The sequence below is a fragment of the Psittacula echo genome (genome assembly GCF_963264785.1).
Source record: "Psittacula echo genome assembly, chromosome: 5".
In the NCBI taxonomy this organism is placed as follows: domain Eukaryota; kingdom Metazoa; phylum Chordata; class Aves; order Psittaciformes; family Psittacidae; genus Psittacula; species Psittacula echo.
The window spans coordinates 31,181,367-31,204,425 of NC_137739.1; the positions used below are offsets into that span (position 1 = coordinate 31,181,367).

Here is a 23,059-nt window from a genome sequence, read left to right on the forward strand (position 1 = left end):
ATCCCCAGTTGTTTGCTTTTTATCTCTGCTAGGAGTTGTCATCAGCCACTTGCCAATGCACTTTGTTGTCTTGCCCTAAATAAGAATTTTTCCCCTGACAAATCACATAATCTGACAAGCAGGTAAATCAGCCTTTATTACAGTATTGATTAATATCTGTGATAGCAAAGCAGAAGCATTATTATCCATATGTTATATAACTAAAATCACTGTTAAAAACCATCTACAGTGTTGTGAAAGCTTAATATATTGATTGACAATTTCTGCATGCAGATGGCACTGTAATGAGAAAAAGGTGAAATTATTTCTCTAGAAACTATTTTCATCATGTTTACTATCTGCTGCTGAGTTTACATCAGAATTATTTGCAATTACACAAAAATTCCTATTTTGAAAGTTTTTTTCTCTTTAATTTTCTGTAATGTAATGCTTTTCTCTGACATTTCAGAAAAGGCTACTTAACATTTTTACAACTAAGAAGCCTCTTTTTTACTAGAGAAGTATTTGTTCTATGTAATTATATTTCTAGCAGCATATTGTATCGTTAATACTTATTAAGAAATAATAGCAAAACTAATGTCAAGGTTCCATTTGCATGCTTCTCCACTGATTTATTAGAAACAACATGACTTGTCCAGATTTCCAATTGTTTCTGGCTTTCTTCTGGCAGCACCAAGTGAATTCTTATTTTGAAGCATAGTAGCAGTAAAATAAAATGGCAGTAAAGGCAAAAAGGGATGAAGATTGTAACTTCTCCCGTTGTGTAGGTGGAGAGTACTTGATGAAAAGGTATTCCAAACAACTTGCATAAAGTAACAGTAAGGCTTTCTAAAAGAAAAAAAATGGGGAAAGATTCTCTTCGGAGGACTGTGAACTAGCTTCATTTGGTGGTTGGGACAGATAAAACTTTTCATTTAAAAAGAAAAACTCCAAGCCTACAGTGTTGCACTATCACATTGCCTCTGTAAGATATCACTAATATTGCCTAATTTCATATTAATGCTTTGGCAAATTTGGGTCAAATTGGAAAACACATGTGCCCCAGGCATCTGGAGTACTTAAACTAAATGTTGTTAGAGTGGGAATAAGGTGCATAAAACCTGTTAAATGCATAAATGCTTTCAAAATTCTTTTCTTCAGCTGTAGGAAAGGGGTAAGGTCTTCTAATGATGTGATTTAATCTGACTGCCTACGAAGTCATGAATGCTGTTTTAAGACCAGTTTCACATCTGTGTGAATATGTGATGTTGTAGACAAATTATGAAACGTTTTAGTGCTTTAGATAGTTTCTAATAGATCTCTAGGGCTTTCCATACTGGCAATAAGCAGATGTTCATCTTTCAAGTAGAGCATACTGAGCACTCTAAAAGTATACTTGCAATATATAGTATGAGAAACAACTGTAGGAAGCCTTAGTAGCAACCAGAGCAAAATTAAGAATTTAACCTGTGTTAGGTTACAACAGAGGTATACCTGGGCCAGCATCTGTTCTCCAGCAATTGCCAAAAGCAGACTAAAGATATTACTGGTTAATTATACCTGTAAAATTCTGCTCATGCCTCTTCTGTATCAGTCTGGTGTAATAAGGGTCTCTTTCTAGTGCTTACTATACAATCTGTGGAGAAAGAATCTTTAATATGCAAAATTAAAACCAATGGCATTTTGTAATTAGTATTAAATTTATTTTTCTTATACAAATAACTGTTGTATTATGTTCTGCCACCAGATAAAATTTAAAATTTGTCAGTTCTCAAAATTCAGAGGTTTGCAAATACTGTCCAATAACAAGAAATATTTTATTACTCCTGAGAGAAAATAAGCCGTGTATGTATGTGTTATACAGTTCAAATTCTTGGCAATATAAAGGTTAAATGAACTAGCATTTCTCATATTTTATGTAGAAAACTATGTTGCTAAATGTCTTTATTTTGGAGGCTAATAGTAGATTTTTCTCCTTTCAGACTTTTTTCTGTGGCCTGCCTTCTGTTACTCAGTTTGACTTGCATTCTTGCAAGCAAAGACTGTCAGAGTAATGTTTGAACAGTAGTAATATTTTAAAGTATTTTAAGGTCTTTCAGAGCATAGAAAATACATAATAAAGAGAAGTCACTGTAGTTTAACAGGGACATAAATCTATTAATTTATTAGTTATTAACAATTTGATCTTTTTCATCCTGTTAGATGTAGTTATGATATTATTTAAGTGAAAGAATGGAGATTCCAGTATTTAAGGCTTGGACTTTAAACTTCCAGATTTAATCTCATATTGTCACAATGGACACAGTCTTATAGTTTCTGTGGTCCATGGTTTATTACCCAAAAAGTAAAAATAACAGGGTTTTTTCCATCCTGCTAAGTTTTCAGGAGTTCACCTATAATGTTCTTGACTTAATAAAAGAAGCTGCTCTTTCTGAATCTTTCTGATGATCTTTCTCATTCTCAAGAAATTTCAAGATACTAGAGTACCATTGCACATGGCTGAACTGATGGTTCTCACGTAATTTCTCTAGGAAAAAAGGTACATTGTCAGAGGTTGTATTGCTGATCTGTGTTTATTTTTCCTTTTTTTGCTCTGAGGAGCATACTGTTACAGCCATCCCATCTCATTGGATGGCCACACAGCCCATGAAAAATGGAAAAATGCATTCTCAGGCATATTTTCATGAAATCCAGAAAACAGAGGTTTTTGTGGGATTGCCCATGTACTTATTCATGAAGTAGGTGTATGCATACTGCTGTTACTGAAGGTTGCAAACTTTTTAGCTTTATTACTGCTGCTAGAATACCAGTCCACAGTTACCTACTTGCAGGTATCAAGGGAGATGACCATCTTGCATAGCAGTAGCCATTCTTCATTTGGCTTGGACTCTCCATGAGGAGGCACTGTCCAAGTAATTCATTTTTGCATCATTTGGGGAGATTTGTTTGTGCAGTGATCTCCACAGAGCTGTCTGGCTTGTTCTGCATGTCCAGGTACCAAGGTGTTTGTCTCAAGCCAAGTAAAACTGCCTCTGTGGTTTTAATGATGAAATGAGGCAGCACAAAACCATAGCTGCTTTTCACACTGGTGGTGTACCAGTGGAGATGTTCAGAAATGAGCCTGGGCATTTCCTAAATTGCTGCTTCCCTGCAGGTTTCGGAGACCCTACTTGTGTTAATGTGAAAGTGTTTGTGACTTCTGCTTGGACCTACCCTCCATAATTATTGCGTGAGACTGTTACTTTAAGAAAGGAAAAATAGGCATTAGCAGTAATGAGTCCCATGACATGCCGTCCATGCCTACATCTGCCTTCAGCCTCCCTCTCTCAGCTGCTCACCTAAATGTGTTGTGTTCACACACTTTCTCCTGTCCTCTGTGTATGTATGTGTGTGTGTGCACACATGAGGCACAAGGGTGATACAGACATCTATGGCTGCTATAATAGAGAAATATATATACACAGATACACATAAATATAAACTCGGTAGTAATGTAGAAGTTTAAATAATCTGCAAAGTACCGCCATGATCACAGCGTGTTCACAGTATGAATGAATGTCCATCTCAAGCATACGTCATCTCGAGTGCTCTGGTTGCAGGGAGTCCCTTGGTTACACAGGTTTCTGACTGCTAACATGTAAAGGAATCAAAAATGCCAGAATAAATATGTGAAAGTACCTTCCTTTCTGTTGATATAACTTGTCATAGATATTACTTGTTTTATAGGCTGCAGGCTGTGGGGATATTGATTATCTCTTTGTTACATTTCTGTGCAGTTAGCAGAGAAGGATTCAGCCTTGTTTTAAGGGTCTCTGCTTAATATTTTATTACAATTGTCAGATAATAGTGGGGAGTTTGGTTTAATGCAAGAATAAGCAGGAATACATGTGAGCAGCAGTGCCACAGCCTCTTCTGGCTGGTTGCAGCTGTGGGGCCCACAGTGGGGCTGTGGTGACCAGCCCACGGTGCCGCAATCTCATTCTCACCCTCGCTGAGGCATGGCATGGTTGAAACCAAAGCACTTGAAACAAACCAGCAGCAGCAAAAATAGGTATGTTAAGATCTGGATGATTTTGAAGAGTTTTTAGCGTATTTTAGCAGATTTTTCATGGCATTTACATAGCAATGTAGGCGTTTCAGAAAAAAAAAAAAAGGGCATGGTATCCAAACTGCGGACACAGCTGGTCTGTGTCTGGGGTACGTTGATTTCAGTCAGGTCATATCTGACTTACAAATAGATAAATAAAAATGTGATATCCTTGTGGACACAAACGTAAGCGCTAGAGCATTAGACACTGAATGAGGGCATCACAGCAAGTAGTTCCCTGGCAGGGATAAGGAGAGTGGTGCAACCCCCCCATCTCGGTTGGGTCTCTGCGACATTTGTCAGCTAGAGCTCTCTATAGTCTTAATGGATGTCTCCATCTTTCTGGGGCCTTTTGGGCCTTTGTTCAGTCCTCCAATATGTGCTGTTCATGCAGGGCATGCTTGCGTGTGTTTGGGCACACATAGGTGCCTTATTGAAACCATGTAGCTTCTTAGAGCATTGGCGTGGTAGGCTCTGACTGCTGCTAAGCGTTCATTGCTGCTAATTGTGGCCTTGTGGTTGCCAAGTGTTCCTAATAACTCCGTGTTCTAAATATTTTTGGTCATCTTGATGAAAAGCAGACATGTGCTTGTAAGCTACTCACTGCTGTAAACAAAACAAATCTTTTTTAGGAATTATGTTATACTGCTGTGTAGTTGCTCTCTAGCCTGCCTCTGAAAGAGGTGAACTGATGAAAGGTAGTGAAAAGCAAAAAAAACCCAAAGAGTCTTTGATGTTTAAAGTTGTTACTAATAATAAAGTTATATAAAACTAGTGACTTCTTTTGTTTGAAGTTTTATATCTAACAAAAATATGAAAGGAACACATGCAATTTTGTTATTTTAAATTTTATGTATGTGTATAACGCGTATTTCAATACAGCTACCTAATTCCATCTAGATGTGTGTGTAACACTGTTAGGTGTGTTTACCTGCTCTCAATCTGTATTGAGTGTCATGTATACATTAAGTAACAAAATAATTACGCAGCATTGATGCACTATACCCACTCAGTGAACATAACTCTCTGGCCACCCATATGCACATGTGTATTTAGCTTTAGTGCAGATTTTATTACTAAAATGAAGGGAAAGAATTTGCATGCCACTCTGGTCTTCCCCCCCATGCTTCGCACTTCAAATAACTTAAACTGAGGTGTAGTAGAGCACTGAAGTGGAATGCTTCTCTGCTTTGTGAGCAAGGTGTGTGCTTCCTTGATCATTGGTGGTATTTAACTTACTAGAAGAAACATGCCAAATAGAAAACTAGTTTGTTGTTTCTATAAGGAATTTTATGAAGTGGTCTGTTTTCAAATGTTTTGTTTTGCAGGAATTTGCATAAGAGTTGCCAGTAGGTGGCTGGAAGATCATAATCTTTATTTTTCACATACAGTCATTTCTAAAACAAAAAGAACATTGAAATACATTCAAAGTTTTCTGATCTTTTGGTTGCTATGATATTTGTATAACCTTTGGCTTAAACAGTTGAAATCTTGGCAGCTTGTGTTAAAAAAAATTGCAGTGTGATGTTGAGATACATAAAACACAGGCCAGTTCTGGGTTTTGTCAATTATTTTGTGTAAATTTTGACAAATACTTTAATATGACAAAAAATAGTGAGTATGTGGCATTTTAGAATGATTTTTTTAAGAAAAAATGCGTAAGAATAGATTTCTATATACTAATAGACCTACATCTACTGTTACATAAATAGAAAGTGTGTGAAGTTACAGAACAAAACCAGAATAAAGGTGTAGACAAAAGAACGTTTGACAGTCTACAAGAGTGTTAAAAAATTCTTGCAGCTGTTAACATTTATTTTCAATATTATAGCCCAGATTTATGACTCACATGAATTGTTTTTTAGGATGCATGGGAAAATGCTGTTTAAGTATGCTGTGATGAAGATTGCTTTTAGTAATTCCACAACTCTGTACACAGTCAGCGGGTCAGGCTTTGGTATCTAGTACTCCAACAAAGTATTTAAAAGTAACTTCTAATGTCTACAGATCAAAAATCAAACAAACAAAACCTCACCAACCCTCTTCTCCTCTCTCCACCAATTCTTCAACTCTAAACTTCAAAACTCCACTTGGGAGCTAGGAATCAAAATTTGAATTGCATGTTTAATGTTCTAAATTCTCACAATGTGAGTGTACAAATCTCTAGTTCTATCTAGATTGATTGACTGTTGAGGACAACAGCAACTTATTTTGATAAAATTAATTCCTCTGCTCATTTGAGCGTCTTGTAAAACCTTTGTTTTCAATCTTAATTGACGAAGCATCGCTTTAGGGAATACATATCCTTTCTTACACCTATGTAAGTTGCATACAATTGGCATGTGATATTCTCTATGCCTTCCAGGTGTATGGAATGCAGAATCTTGAGATCATCTCTTACTCTAACTGTAGTAATAATACACTTAAAATCAGACCGGATTAAAAGGATTCTGTGATTTTCAGCAGTTCATTAGAAACTTCATCTCTTTCCTTGTCTGCATTATAATACTCTGTCTACCTCTGAACCATAGGCATCTGGATTTTATGTATTATACATTCCTTCAACAGTACTGATGATTTTAATTCTCAAAAAGTTGGTTTTCTTCACTTTTAATACCTTAATGCAATTGCTAATATTTCATATATTTTCCTATACTTTCAATTCTCACAAAATCTGCTTCTATAAATATCATACATGCTCTGTCTTCCACTTGTGCAAGAACATTAACATTAGTGCAGTATAGATTTCATGGATGGCACAAAATATCATGCTATCCACAACATGTGTCTGGATCAGTGTCTGACTTATGTGCCAGGAGAAGCTTGGGTTCACAGCCTTAAACTAAGTAAAGTCTTTACTGAATGGGTTTTTTTGGTATTAGAACAGGCAAAACAAGTTGTTCTTTTAAACATTTTTTCTTTGTAAGAAGAGGAAAAAATGTTAATGCAGGCAAAGCCAGTGGATTTAACAGCCTTTAATTTATTGTTTCAGACCAAATTCAAGATTCTAGACTATTGATTTCATTGGAATTTAGCCTGTTATATTTATGAAGTTAAAAGGTATAATCGCTTTTGTAAAAAAAAAAGAAAAAAAGAAAGGAATATGCTTATTTTAATGGACTGTTTTGGATCCTTGCCTTTATCATTTGGGAATAGCTGAAATACTAACCATATGTGGTTCTGTTTAGAAGCCACAGGCCACAACTACAGTTATGTTAACACAATTTGTTACTTAGCCTCTGAATTGCACATGTAAAAGTCATAGACTTTGATCCTAACTTGATTATGATTGATGGCTGTTACCTTCCCAATCCTCTATCCGTGTAGCCTCCACCCTTACAGAGCTAGTTACCATGTGAAACATGTTCTGTGAAGAAAACTTAGTTGATGTTAGGCTTGGATATTTTCAGTTACTTTCACAGCCTCTCAGGCAGTCAGTAGACCATCAGTGTTGCATGGATCAAAACATGAAAACCGTAACTACAGAGAGAATCCAAACCAGGGTGCTGAGAGGTGTTACAAGAATCACTTCCTTGATCATTGATATTTTAGCTGAACTTTAACAAAGGGGCTCAGACTGCCATGTGCATTCTGAAAGGTGAATGATCCTATCTGCAGTTTGCTCAGAGTGCCATTGGCGGTATTCATTCCTGGCTTCAAATCTGGGAGCATTCCGTACTTAAAGAACAGAATATATTAAAATATATGGGCGTTCCGATTCTCTCTTTCACTTTCTTCCATAGCGTACTTAAATTCGTCTCCTCTGAGATCACCTAGGAGTAATCAAAACCGTGGGGAGAACTGCTGATTCTTGGATACATTTTCCCACAAGAGCATGCTAAAGATTGTTTCTGCAGCCAGAAATTTTCTGAGTATTCCACAAACATTTTTGAGATTACATGTTGTCCATTTATTTTATTGATCACCATAAATACGTTTTTGGAGAAAGGGATTAGGATTTGTTGGGGGGGAAATAACTTTTTTTCCACATCAGCTTGAACCCTGTAATATTTAACAAATTTACCAAAGTCAACATATTTTCCTGTTGCGCATTGTTTGCATGAAAGTTTGAATTTTTTTGTTTCAGTTATTGATAGTACACACTCTTGGGAGCATGAAGAGAAACAAAGATGCTTTCTAGGAGAGAGAGGTACTAACAAAGGGGATGTCATATGTTACCTCTTTGTCAAGGGACTATGTTCCATATTTTCCATCTTAACAAAAAGTTTATATCCCTTACAAGTTTTCCTATCTAATTTTCAAAATGTGAAACATAATTATGTACTTAAAATAAAATGAACAAGGTGTAGCACAGTTCTCTGATCACTAAAAGGAAGCTGATCTTAAAGGTCCTTGGTGGAGTTGAAATTCTGGTGAAGCCTGTAATGTCCGTGTTAGTGATGAGAAACATCTTTGGCTACTCAGGCAACAGTCTAGTAACAAAGAAATAATGACCAAATTAATTTTCAATGAAGTCTTTTGAAGTCATAACCTAATTACTTTCAAAATTCTCCAGTAAAAGTTTTCTTGAAGAAATACTTTCAAAAACTTCTGAAAAGACTAAAACCAACATTTGAGAATGACTTTTATTAGCTAGTGCAGAAATCTTTTGCTTGTACCATACCACTGTACAGTTTGGTTCTATCACAGTTTTGTATGAAGGTGTAACTTTTTTAGAAATAAATTTGAAATACTACTCAGAAGTGAATTTTGGTTAGCAATGTGTGCAAGAACTATAGTGGCTAGCAGCGTTTAAAATCCATATTATTAACAAAAAATGTTGATATATTTCTTTTCATAGCCAGCATGCAGCTTTCAGTTCAGGACAGATGCCCCTTTGGAAGCAGCTAAAGCAATGTTTTCTGTGCTTTCTTGGTCTCCTTTTCATTCTCTTCTTTATTCTTGTCTCTGTGTTTGGTACTTATCCTTTGCTAGTCATTTTTTAGCAAATACTATATCTCTTGCATTTATTTTATCATGACTCCATTTTGCCAACTTCCCTCTCCCCCTCACCATAACAGAAAACTTTACTAATCATTATTACAAAATAGTTGAATCTTTTGAGTTTGTTTAGGAAATCCTGTCAATAAGTGATGTATCTGGAAACCTGATGTTCTGAAACTTTCTGCAGTTCAACTGAGAAGTGTTTCCTTAATTTAAAATTTCTTCATGTCTTGATTTAAAACATTGTTGGGTTATGGGGCTTCTGCGTATTCCAGGACATGTTGCAGGACTGCAGACTGCTATGATCATCTAATGATTACCAGAATTACCTAGATTTAGTTTTTCTTACTTCCATGATTTCTGGTACACTAGTAGAAGTTGGCAGATAATATGCTTTTCTGAATACTCTGTCTTTAAATTTGGATTTTTTACCTGAGCACCCTGTGTGCTCAGATGAGGTGAACATATTATTTTAGGTGTACAAAAGCTTCCATTCACATGTCAATCTTGGTAAGTTCATTAGTGTTGTAAGATGAGATACCTCCCGTAAGAAGACAGGCTGAGAAAGTTGGGGCTGTTCAGCCTGGAGAAGAGAAGGCTGCGTGGAGACCTCATAGCAGCCTTCAAGTATCTGAAATGGGCCTACAAGGATGCTGGGGAGGGACTCTTCATCAGGGACTGTAGTGATAGGACAAGGGGTAACGGGTTCAAACTTAAACAGGGGAAGTTTAGATTGGATATAAGGAAGAAATTCTTTACTGAGAGGGTGGTGAGGCACTGGAATGGGTTGCCCAGGGAGGTTGTGAATGCTCCATCTCTGGCAGTGTTCAAGGCCAGGTTGGACAGAGCCTTGGTTGGCATGGTTTAGTGTGAGGTGTCCCTGCCCGTGGAAGGGGGGTTGGAACTAGATGATCTTAAGGTCCTTTCCAACCCTAACTATTCTATGATTCTATGAGATAGGGTAATCCTTATTTTGTTGTGTACTGGCTGCAGTGCTGCCATTATTAAAAAAAAAGAAAAATGCAACACATAGCTTATCTCTGTATTTAACTCATTCAGGATGAAGATGAAGGATTTGGGTCCAACATTTAATGGCAAGGTATTTTCTAGAGATTTTCATCAAAATCGGATGTGCAGCACCTCCATGTTATTGTTATGGCAATGGTGAATTTTGAGTGACACTTAGCTGTCGTATTTAAAGTCAGAAAAAAATCATGTATTTTGAAGGCAATAGTGAATTCTTTCAAAACTTGGGAAAGTGTTTTTGTAGTTGCATTCCAGATAGTTGGTAGATTATCACAAAAACTAGGATATTTTATCATTGCGTTCTTACAATTTGTAAAAGTTTATCAAGTTTAACATACTTCTTGAGGCAGCAACTGTATCTAACTGTTAATACAGTAAATCTCACAAGATGTTTTTCCTTTAATGTAAAATTCTTATGCTTATCAGTCAGCTTTTTACTTATTTCAAAAATAAACATTGATGTTTAGAATCAGCTACTGTAAGAGAAAAACACTTAATTTTTCTTTTATTGTTATAAAATACGATATTAGCAGATTACTACCATACAGTTATTCTAGCTGTCGAGTTAAATGAAAATATTTTAATCTGGTTTAAACTTCAGTGGTAGCCAAGGGAATCGGAAGAGAAGAGAGGTTGTTTTGAGAAGAGTCAGACTAATGTGAGTATTTATGAATTTAATTTACTAGTTCATTGGTATAATAAAATAGCACAGGTAAGATTTTGTGCAGATTGATCTGTGAATGCAAAATGATAATTTTTTTGACATTTTGACACACATCATTTGTGTAATGTTTGCAGTGACAGAGGAACTTTGCTCAGGTAGGGGTACCTATTATTATTGGTGCATCGAGATAATTTCTGTTCATATTATCATGTATTTGGAATACATTACCTGGCAAGATAGACTGTTTTCTGCATCTCATTGAAAATGCAGCAAGTTCACTGTTCAGTTTATTAAATTGTTGAATAAGATCACCAGTGGGATGTCTGACAGTACTGAATCCAAAGCTACACTCTTAAATCTCCTTACAAAACAACAAAGAACAAGATCCAAAATTTCAGCAACTTAAGGAGCTTGGACAGAATGTATTCATGGGACACTAGCATGGTACTGAAAGAGAAGGCAATGGGGAGAGTGGGATTCATGTCAACTCCGATAGTGAAAGTCTTCCTCAAAGCCTAAAGATTTCTTTGCTACTTATAATTGCAGGTAAGATAAAAGGACTGAGAAGATGGTAAAATGTATCATGATATATGCTCATATTTCTTGCTAGGAGGAGACGAAGATTAGAAATATTTTTATTTTGAGTCATCACATTTATGTTTATTGTACATGACTGACAGTTCATGCTGATACAGTGTGTTTCATTCAGTACACACACTAAATAATGCCCTCCTGTCCAGCATTCTTTTAGTAATTTGCTATTGCATTCTCTGGAATTGGAATATTAATCTTTTTAGGACACTAAAGCCAATGCTAAGGCTTAAACTTCTCACTTTTCAGTATCCACACTTTTTTTTCAGCCATTGCAGTTTGGCTTATCCTTCTGGAAGCTCCAAATATTAATTGTGTGGAATGAATTTCAAACAGCATGAGTGTAGTTGGGATTTAATATTTCACTAATACCTCACTGTATCCCAGGTTTCCTTTTATGAGTCTTCATTTGCCACTTACTTCCTTAGCAGAACTCCCCTTTTTGCGTTTTTCCCTATAATTTCAAGAAAATTATAAAAATAAACCAGAAAGGTGCTTGAAATAAAATCCTCAGAAAGAAAGATCAGATAGCCTAAGAGATGATATGTCAGGGTTTTAAGATGGATTAACTGGCAAAGAAGGATTTCTCTGTGGCTAGTTTGCTGAATGTTGCTGCTAGCAATGATTTAGAAGGCTATGAAATAGGAAAGAGTGATACTGAGCTTTCTTACAATTTGTATCAAAAGAACCATTTTGCTAAAAGGCAGCACTAGGCCACAGTTCCCTACTACACTTCTGCTTCTTTGGTCCACACAGCAAGCTCAAGGATTTTCTTTCCTCTAGTGGTGTTTGCCCTGCAAAACTGTTTTTACAAAGGAGAGGAATTTGTTTCAAGGACTTTCAAACATGCCCCTTAAGCTAGATGACAAACCAGTATGTTTTGGGAGCTTACTTTTTCACTTCTGTAACTAAAGTAGGAGGAGTTACTTCAGGGAATTCTAACCTTCATATCTCCTAGACCGTGTGAAAATCCCAGAGAAAAGTATCAATTTCAAGAAGTATCAATTCAAGAAAGATCCAGAGGATAGTGTCACAATTACCAGTTCAGAATTGTTTTATAGTTTCTTCCATTGTCTTTATTTATCTTTCACCAAAAAATTTTGGTGTTTCACACTTGTTTTAGTTTGTATTCTTAGAAAACACCCACTTTATTATAAACATTAAAGGAACAAATTTTTTGTGAAAGTTTCGTGTGAAAGTTTCGTAAGAAAGTTCCACATCTCACATGCGTTTATTATACTTGTATTATTGAACCACAAAAAGCGTTAAGACTTCAAATAAAATCTGTATCCCTATGAAAGAAGCTGCTGCCCATGCATTAAAAAGTACAGTTCGAACACTTAAAATACTTCACATGAAGTTAAATAAAAATAATGTATTTTTGTATGTATTCTTATCCACAGTTTAAATATTTGTTGCAGAACGTATATATTTCACTGATGAATGAGATCTTGAAGGGAGGACCTTACTAAATCAAGCAGGTTTTTAAATCTCTGAAACTCTTGGGCTTTCCAGGCTTTGGAACAACATTCTTCCTTGTTTGCACAGATTCAATGTGTTAATCAAGGTGGACACTGCTCTGCAACATGCTACCTAATCACACAGAACATAGCTCCTTCAGTTTTCCAAATTTGCCTTAGGTATTCTCTTCTATGAACCATTTATCCTTTAGAAGACTTTATGAGCTGGAGTTATAGAGCCTTAAATTTGCTGGGAGTTTTTTCTGCAGGAAAATTAGATATTTCTGATAATGGCTTTAGTAGCATTAATTTTCACAATGTGGAATGAGCCTACTCTGATGTTTTTACAAGGTTGATTTTTTGATTAAGCAATTCGTACAACAGCTTGTATTAAAGTTGTTAAAACTGCAGCTACTCTTTGAAACATAACAGTAAATTTACATTCCAGTCTATTAAAGAACTGAGAGGTCTGGCAGCAGGGTTGGCAACAAGGGATTTTAGGTTCCGTTAGATTCACCAACACAACTATACAATGCGTCATTTCTGCCTAAGCATGGAAAATCCCTTACTGGCTGAATTAAAGATTCACAACCTTATAATAAGCAGAATTACCTCAAAAAAACACAGCCCCCTCCTTTGTCATCCTTGAAATTCTGCAGCCATCGCAAGTCATCCCAGAAATATCCTCTTCCAGCAGCTGACATTTGTTTAATTAATCCAGAAATGGAGTTGCACCAATAAAGCCGATCCAAGAAAACTTTTTCCAGAAGCAGCTGGTCATTGTCGTTCTTGTCCTTTGGTGCAGCTGTACACAGACTAGCTGGTGCCTTTGCCAAAACTGTAGCAATGGTTCTCAGTGTATCAAGGTTGGTGTAGAAAAACTGAAGTTGTCAGGCAACAAGATGTCAAATACGTATTGAAAAGAAACTCTACTTCTGGCAGTTTGTGAAAAATGCATCTCCCAGAAGCAGTGTTACATGCATGCAAATGTGTACTTCAGTTCCCAGGGGCACCTGCCAGAACCCTGTGGATGCATTTGGTATATCTATATCTATATTTTTAAAATGGAAAAAATAAATAAATATTTGTTATCAGCTTTCTCTCCAATAATTTTTGTCTTTGCTGGTTAAGCACAGTGTTTTCCCTTTATATACTTAATTAATCTGGGCGTTTTTCAGTTCTGCACTCCTGATAGTTTCCATCTCTTGGATGAGATCTTTAAACTCGCTGATTATTTTATTCTTTTGCCCCTGCTATGATATATATATCTCTTGGTGAGACTAATGTGTTAAACATTTTTGACTTTGGTACAAGATATTCTTCACCCTCCTATCTCCCATCAGCCTTACACATTGTTTCCAATTATTTACTCTTTACCTCATCTATTTCTTTAAGAAACTGAGTATCACTATTCTAAATCTGTTCAATTCTACTGCCAGTTACTAGTCTTATAGTGCTTTTTTTTCCCCTGATGTCAAGGTACTTCATAATATTTCTATTTCTTCTCATTTTAAGTGCCTATTAAATTCAAATGCAATGTTACCCATTTTACCATTTCTTTAGAGCTGTCTATACTGTACAGAATTTGCTCATATCTGCAAATAGCAACAAAGTAAGGTCATTAATTTTGTACCTTTTTCTGAATTTTAAGGCACAGTGTTGGTTTGACATGTATCGCACAGCACATGGTTCCAGGTACTGTTCATATGTAGCTTAAGTTTTTGCATGCTGTTACTCTGTCTCCTGTGCAGAACTTTGCATTTGTCTTCATTGAAGTTCAGGAAATTCTTGTTATTCTTTTTCTGGCTGTGATGCCAGTTAGTAACAGTCCTGTTATCCAGCGTATTTACCACTTTCCCAAATGATGAAGGCGCATTTCATGCCATTTACCAGGTCATTAGTGAAAACATTGCCTGTTAAACTCAGAACCATTAACTGCTGGTTTTTGAGTCAGACAGTGCAATCAGTTTTCCATTCTTTCATCTAGACTGTAACTTTCCCTCTTGCCTACTAGGATACCAAAGGCGCCTGTGTCAAAAGCCCTGCTAAAGCCATGGTAAAAAAGACTGTGCTGCTCTTTCCTCAGCCACAGAGCTTGTTATTTCATCATAGAGGTTTCTCTTGGTCAGCCTATGCTTTCTGTTCTCAACCACTTTCTTGTTCTTATGTATCTGGAAATGCTTTCTATAAGGATTTGCTCCCTACAGCCCACCTATAGATCCCTTGAACTTGTTCCTTGCCTTCTTTGAGGTGTTGGCCAAGGTTTTATTTGTTTTCTCAGCAAATCAGGTATAATTGACAAGGTACCTATAACTAGTCTACCAAGAAAGAAAGTCTGCCAAGAGACTAAGTCTACCAAGGGGAAAATTTTGGGGCTTAGAAGTTCTCTAAGGTGATGTCAGGGTAGTTTTTATCATAAATAGAAATTATTTTGTAATTGCATGCTATAAAATAGAAAATTTTCAGTGAGCCCTATTTCCAAGTTACATTTCATCAGCCATTGTATGTTCAATTTCTTCATAGTGAGCTAGACCCAGAATCTTTAGGTAATTGATTTGAGCTGAATGTAGACTCTGCATTTTAGACGATAGATGTAAAATTCCACTTCTAGCCAAACTTTATTTTTTTCTGAAGTGAAAAACTGATTTTTTCAGTGAATCGCTTCCCATACATGGAGAAACCTGGTATTTTTTTTAAAAAGGTGTTAATTCTTGTTAAGTTGTAAAAATTGGATAGAATTGCACCAATGATGTGATGCATTTCTATTGAAAGTGTATAAAATTAGAAAATTGCATTAGAGAACAGTAAAATTAAATTAAGCAAGATGAACGTATTCTTATGTGTTTGAAAGTTTGTGGCTTTGCTTATAATTTAGAAGAGACTCTACTGTGCACTGAATGAATGCTAACATGCATAAGAGCGTGTACTGTGCACTTGTGAACTGATTCACTAGTAGGTAACTGGACTATACTGGAATATTGCATCTATTTTAATAGTTCTTCTAATATTTTAAGCATTTTTTTTTGTTGTTCCCTAACTCTATTAGCCAGACTGTCCATAAAGTGGTTTATGAAGTATCCTGTCTATGTTTCACAATCACTGCAAAGTGCTTTGGTCTACCAGGGCTTGAGGAGTACATTGCTGTCTTTATATATATTATGAATTAATCGCTCCTTTCCAACTGAGCTGTTAATGGATATTGATCACTGTTTTGTCATGCACTGCAGTGTATTCTATCATTTGAATGTTGTTTGTCAAATACTTTTTACAAATTACTGTGCAGGACCTTGTATCACAGCTGGTGTAGTTTAAGGTTTGGACAGAGTCACTGTGAATGAAGCCCTGCTGTGAAATAAAAGTCAAAAGGCATCTTGGCATCCCAACCATTTCCTTGGGAGAAGATTACAGCCTGAGTATGTTGAACTTTATTGCCATGGGCCTCATGACAGTATTCAGAAACATGCATGGCATTTCTGTTAAAGAAACTCAGATGTGCTTAAACGCAAGGGATGGCATTCTTGTGTTCATCATTATCTTGCAAAAAAGTTAAATGTTTTTATGCTTTTGGGGTACAGTAAAAATACAGTGAAGAATGTGTAATTTATGCACGTAAAGATTGAGGTTCCTGATTTCCTAAACATAATTTGTTACGAGAAGGAGGAAATGACTAATCTCAACCCAAGACAGAAATGTATTTATTGAGACACAAGGCGGGGGGTGGGCAGGAGGGAGGGGTTGAGGTGGTGAGAGGGGTGGACGGACTCAACAGCTCTTCTCTGAGTAAAATGCTGTTTGTTGTTTTGGCTTGCTGTAGGATCAGAAGTACAATGGATCTGCATAGAGAGAATGTGCTGCATTCATTAACTTGCAAACTTGTGGAGTAAAGCAAAAGAAAACTTTAAAACCAATGAACATTATGTGTTTGTGTAATTCCATCTAAATTGTATCAGTTTAATTCTGTTCCTTATGCCACTATGTTTCCAGGATAGGCAGACCTATGAGAATTCAGGGCCAGGTAAAGACAAATATGAAGCTCTTCAGGAAGTAAAATCCTTCCGAATCTCCTGCAACCTGGAATGGCAGGCCTATAACATCTTGTGTCCTGTTGCAGATGTAATAGGCTGCTTAACCAAATCGGCATTATGATGGCTTCTAGTCAGGCAGAAAGACTACAAAGTCAGAAGAAATAGGTGAGGATTCTTCTGGCTTTGGTGCAGTTCTTTTGTCTTTTGCATTAGCACTAGTAATGAACGTAATGGCCATAGAGGATGAAGAAAGTGTTAACATCTGGCGTAATTTAGAGGATAAGTGAAATCTATGTTAATATAGATTTTGTGTTGAATGACTGCTGTCAGATAGTAACCAGGTAACAGTCTGAGAAGTTGCTCCTCAAAAGTCCAAGGGTGGTTCTGTTCACTGTTAAACCTGGAACCAGTAGGCAATACGAGTGTACAGTTTTGTTTTTATTAACTGAGAATCATTGCAACAGTGAACAAAAATTAAAAGCTTGTGTTAATGAGTAACACTTAAAATGTGCTAGGATAATTTATGAATGAAGAGGTGGTTTTGCGAGTTGGTAATTTTGAAAGACTGTATATATCCTTACCAAAATAAGAAGTTGTGAAAGTAATGAGAATTACAGAAGGCAATATCTTCTGAGTTTTGAGTGTGTTCTTGTAGTTCTGCTGATAGCTAAGTTCACAGGTAGTCAGCTGTATGGACCTCCTAGCTATGTCTGTCTTCCATTCTGTTTCTAAAGTCCTGGAAGAGTTGCATTTAACAAAATTGTAGCTGTTTCAGTAAGGTTTGATTTGAACTTTGGTGACGAAACAAGGAGAAAACTTTGATCCCATTGTAAAGCAGAGCAGCAGGTAGCAGTGATGTTAGCTTCACTAGGCAAAACTGTATAAGAATGTTAGAACAAAATAACTATATATTAATTTTCACTGAAAAAAATTGATTATGATTTCAATAAGAAGATTTCAAACTATGTTTTGAAACTAATTATCCACTGGTAGTAATAATTAACGCAACTAATTAGCAAAATATGTCGTTTTGACTGTTGCTCCAGATGATGGCTTCATCTGTGAGATTAAAACTTGTAGTTTAAATACTTGTAAAATTTACATTGGAAATCCAAAATAGAACCTTTGTTTTAAGGCAGTTTATAATTATATTAGATACAGTCAGTACATTGCAAAATTCACAGTTTATTTAGTTGGATTTTTAAGTCTAAGATTGAATATAAAGGACATTGGTTGTAACATCAATTAACATAGAATAGGCTTTCTTTGATAAAAACTTCTGTTTTCAATAGTTCAATTGCATTAATATTGTATTTATATACGGATGCATAAACTTCATTCAGTTTGTCTAATGAAAATGAATGATTTTTTCTAAAATTGGCTCATTAATATTCAATTCTAATTTTGAATTACACTGCAGTTCTACATGGTGAATCCCTGTTCCTTTTAACATTTTTTCTAAACTGGACTGCTAAATTCTCGCACTACCGAAATCATCTGTTGATTTTGGAACCAGTATTTCACCTGTAATTTGTAGCTAGTGTGCTGCACTTAGTTATGGTTACCTTATATATGCTGACTTAACAGTACTTTAAAAGCACACATGACCCTCAAGTTTCTGGCATTTTTTTCTTTATTCATTATGAGCTTAGTCCTGCATGGTGATGAAGGCTTTTGGCCTTCATGAAAATTGACAACATTCAGTACTTCTCAGGGGGCACAGTGCAACACTGAGAGTTACTTTAACAGTATTTTTAATAAAGCATAGATGCAGCAGACTGTACTGCCAAAAAAGTATGGATAAAGAACTGCCATGTTTAGCTTTTCAGTTTGAAAAGTTTGAAGGCATTCACTGCATGCTACATTAATTTCATGTGATTGTCAGGCCTGCGGGAAATTCCAATCATTTATAGTGCTGCTGAATGTAAAGCAAAATTGGGTCCCAAGTTTTCAGCATACTCAAATTTCTTTAGATTATTTAAAATGTGGTGTCTGATTGAAAAGCTTACTGCCCAAAGCAGAATGTGGTTAACACAAGAAACATACTGTATCAGCTAGCAATTGATGAGTGAGACTATTAAGATGGATTTAAAAAGGAAATTGCACTCCAAATGTTATCAGATATTTAATATATATCTCCTAGATCTTTATCATGTGACTAAGTGAAAGCAGAAATCCCTCAGTATCAGTTGTTATTTACTGCAGCCTGTTCAGGAAAATGTGTAAGCTTATGCTTGGCTGTCACTGTGTTTCACTGACTTCGGCTTGCTCTTGTAGTCAGTGGGACATTAAAGGGTGCTTAAGGGCTTTATTGAATCTGGACCTGCACCTTCAGGAGCAGATCAAGGAGAAACCTTTACCTGAGGTGGCTCTTCTTAGCTGTTCATCACTAGGATCAGATTTTGGAGGACATCTCAACTTAATGATGACATACAATACCTTGTTTTCCAAACAGAAGTTCAGGTCAGTACTTGTTCTGAAGTCAAGAATGAGGAGAAGGGTCGCCTCTCTTTTCCAGTACCAGAAGCCTAATCCAACCGCTAGATTCCAAAAGCCAGATACTGGCAGTCCCATGCATCCATGCAGGCGGTCAAAACTTCCTAGCTGTCAGTTCTGCAATGTAATGACAATATCTAACCACCAACATTTTGTTGCATATTTAAACTGAGAGGAACATAAAAGTAAATCACATGTCTTATCAAAGTAAGTAATGTAAGGAAAAACAGTCTTGTTTTATTATTCATGTGTCAATTCACTATAGTGAAACTATTTTAAATGTACAGGAATTCCTGAAACATTCCCAATCTGCTACAGAGTTCAGCACCAGTCTGAATATATAGTCAGTATGACCAGAATAATGTGCCAGGTCTTCATTCAATTACACATGGATTCAAAGTATTACTCTGCATATGGCATGGTGGAAGTCTACATTTCACTGTCTAGGATATTGAGTTTTATTATTGGAAATAAATCTGCTGATAATTTTTGTTCCCCAGATGTGGTTTAGCTACATTTCGTGCAAATGAGGGGGAACAGCTTTAATTATTTTATGGTATTTGATTTGTCTATTTCTGTAGCAGTAGTAAGAGATATTTTTCATAATAAGACATTATTACATATAAGGCAGATGGATTGCTTTGTTTCAGGAGTCTGAATCGATTGCATACTATAAATATATGACTTTTCTAGTACTTTGGTTTGCCTGTATAATTGAGAAACTAAGATTTCAATGCAGCATCTCTGTTAACTATGGCATTGTCTTGCAGCTACAAAGCAGATGAACAGTTAATTAATTTCACTATTCTTAAAATAGCAGCATTATACTTTATTCCTAGCTGAGATCATTTTACATTTCTTGTCATATGCTGGACGAGAAAATATACAGAGAGATAATAATTCCATACTACAAGTCCAGGGGGTACTGCTGACATAGAATATGTGGAGAATTTCATACTTGTAAGAAGTAATGGAAAAATAATCTACTGTGTTGTTTATGTGGTGATGATATATATCTCTGAGACATACGTTAGCTCTTGGAATATTGAATACTCTCTAGGTGAAGATACATTGCTCAGTTTTTATAAAGATATTTTTGTGTGTATTTTGGGTAAAAGCCAAAGCTCTTATAAGTAATTTGAGCTAAGGGATTAAGTAGAATAACTTGAAACAATAAGGATGGATCATTTTATAGCTGGTTATAAATAAGCACCTGCTGAAATAAGATATGTATTTTTCTGAAAACTGTTGAGCATTCCTAAAGGTTGTTTTAAGTGGGAAGTTTTCTGATTAAGTGAAAAAATATTATTTATCATATCTTTATATTAAACTCCAAATAAATGTGCTAAATTGTGATTGGGGGTTAAGGATAACAATAGGAAATAATGCAGAAGTTTAAAATTAAAAGAAGATGAGTCTATGTCCTTTAATCTTATTGTGTTAACATTTTACAAACTAATTTGGGGTTTTTATATATATGTCACAATACTAAAAGGCATCATTAGAACATACATTGAGTTTCTCAGTGTCATCTTTTCTTACTGCTTTCCTCTACCAGATTGGAATGTGTTAGGAAGCGTGGGCACTTGCATACCTTTTGTTTTCCATGCATAGTTAGCATACATGAATTTATGCAGAGCTACACACATCAAAATCTGAAGTGACTGTGTGCAGAAATAAAGTTTCACATCTATGAACTTGTACACCTTTTCAGAATACACCTGTAAGTAGTTTTCTAAATGCTACTGTATTTAACATTATATGGGCATTGTTTTTTCTGTTTAGATGAGCTTGATTGAAGTAATCAAAGATGATGTTACTGGAAAATCAGAAAGGATTAAATGGATTTTTAGAGTAATGAGAAGCAAAATAGTCTTGTGATTCTTTTTTTTCTTTTTGTGTATTTTTTTAAACCTCACTCAGCTGTCATTTAAGAGAGAAGAGAGAGAGAAATACAAAGAACATCCTAATTATCCTTAACATGATTGTTCCTGTAATGCAGATTTAAGTAACGCTGCCATCACAGTTGGCTAGTGCCAGCTTTTTGCTAGTTGGGTTTTAGAGAACTCTTGATACGAGACGAAGGCATGAATGAAAAGTCTGGCAGAGGAATGCTTGAGATATTTCAATTTTGGAATTTGGTCAGATGTTACAGATAGCTAATAGGAGTGTGGTTTCAGTTGGAGGGTGCCCATTGTAAGAATGAATGTTGGAAATATTCAAATGAATTGTTCAAGTGGAAATGTTGTATCACAATGGTGACACATTTGTCTAGCATAACTATGTGCATTTTGTTCTTCAGGGTTGGCAAAAAGAGCTAATGGAAAAAAATCTAGTCACTTTAAAAAGAAAAGAAAGTATCTTTTAACTCTTAAGTATTTTTGTTTCTTTTTTTTTTTAAGTCTTAAAAATTCAAGTAGTTTGTTTTTTAAACATTATGTTACATTCCAATTCTGGTTTCTTTTAAAAGACTTCCGCAATAAAATCACTATTTTCATCAGTGCAATTACTAGTTGATTTACTTTGGCATACCCTTTTAAGCTTAGAGAGTCACGAATGACACACTTGACTGTTGAATGACTGTTGAATGAGGCATATTGAGACTGTGAAGAGAATAGGTTTTCATCTTTTAAAGTTAACCTTGTGCCAAACGTTTGTAGAGGTTGTGGAGGTGATCATTTCATATTAAATAAATGTCAATTTCTTTGTGTAAACTCTTTGAAAGTAAATTCTTTGGTCATCACATCAATTCCATTTTAGTCAGATTTGGTGTTGACCCAAGTGGAAGCAAACTACCTTTTTATTGTTTCCTAAATGAGGAATACTTTCCTTTCTCTATGTAAACTGTTGGTGAAATTATATTTCAAACATGTGAATTAGAAAGGTGCTAATAAATTCCTTAAATGGGAAGAATCATAGCAATACCTGTCTAGCAGAAATCAAGAAAATATATGTATATGTACACACATATATAAATATGTTATTCATACATGAAATTGATTAAAAGTTACAATATATGTAGGAAGGGCATCAGAAAGACTCCATCAATCAGAAATAAAATTATAATGGATAACATGGAAAATAGTTTTGCTTATTTTCTTTATATGTTTTTCTTGAAGGATTGTTCATCTTCAGAAGAATATAACATTGCTGCAGCATTGCTACCCCTGACAACTGCTTTTTATAGGGTAAGTTTTTTATTGAAAACCACTCCAATTTTGTATTGTTTTACATTACATACGTTGTTAAAATGAAGAAAGCGACAGCCAGAGATACATGGCTGGGTAAGAGGGTTCATTCTAAAATTGATTAGTGTCAATGAAAGTCTTCTAATGGGCTGTTACTAACATTGCTTCAGAATTACACTTACCAATGTAGGGTTATGATGATTATGATAAGTTTACCCAGAATTAAGTGCAGGCTTATAGGATGGGTTAGAGAATTATTGAATTATAATTAGTTGTTAAAATAATTGAAAATAATAATTTCTGATGTTATTGTGTAAAAGCTGTTTGTTGGAGTAATTTTTTGTTCTATTTGGTATGTGAAGTTTTCGGTCTGTGGAGTTGTTAACTTTGGAGAATATTATGAATGGCTTATTTCAATTGTGTATTTGTTTTCCATTTCTTACGCTTGTTTTTTGTTTTGGTTTGGTGTTGGGTTTTTTTTTTGCATAATGTTTGATAGTGATAAGATATAATATGATGGTAAATATGCAGATGTAAATAAGCAAATTCTGCAAGCAGTTATTTCAAAAGCAGAACATTTGTGTGCATGGCTGTTGTTA

The 23,059-nt window shown here is 35.4% G+C and overlaps 1 protein-coding gene across 4 annotated transcripts in view; it reads left to right on the forward strand.

Moving 5' to 3' along the window:
* The window catches only part of SBF2 (SET binding factor 2), a gene marked incomplete at both ends in the record, with an annotated part of 266,518 nt that overhangs the window by 170,475 nt on the left and 72,984 nt on the right, over positions 1–23,059 (forward strand). For all 4 annotated transcript variants that reach the window (XM_080619951.1, XM_080619950.1, XM_080619952.1 and 1 more), the window contains one exon: positions 22,392–22,460. In XM_080619951.1, coding sequence (XP_080476077.1) covers positions 22,392–22,460 — 69 coding nt within the window. The remainder of the gene's footprint in view (positions 1–22,391; positions 22,461–23,059) is intronic.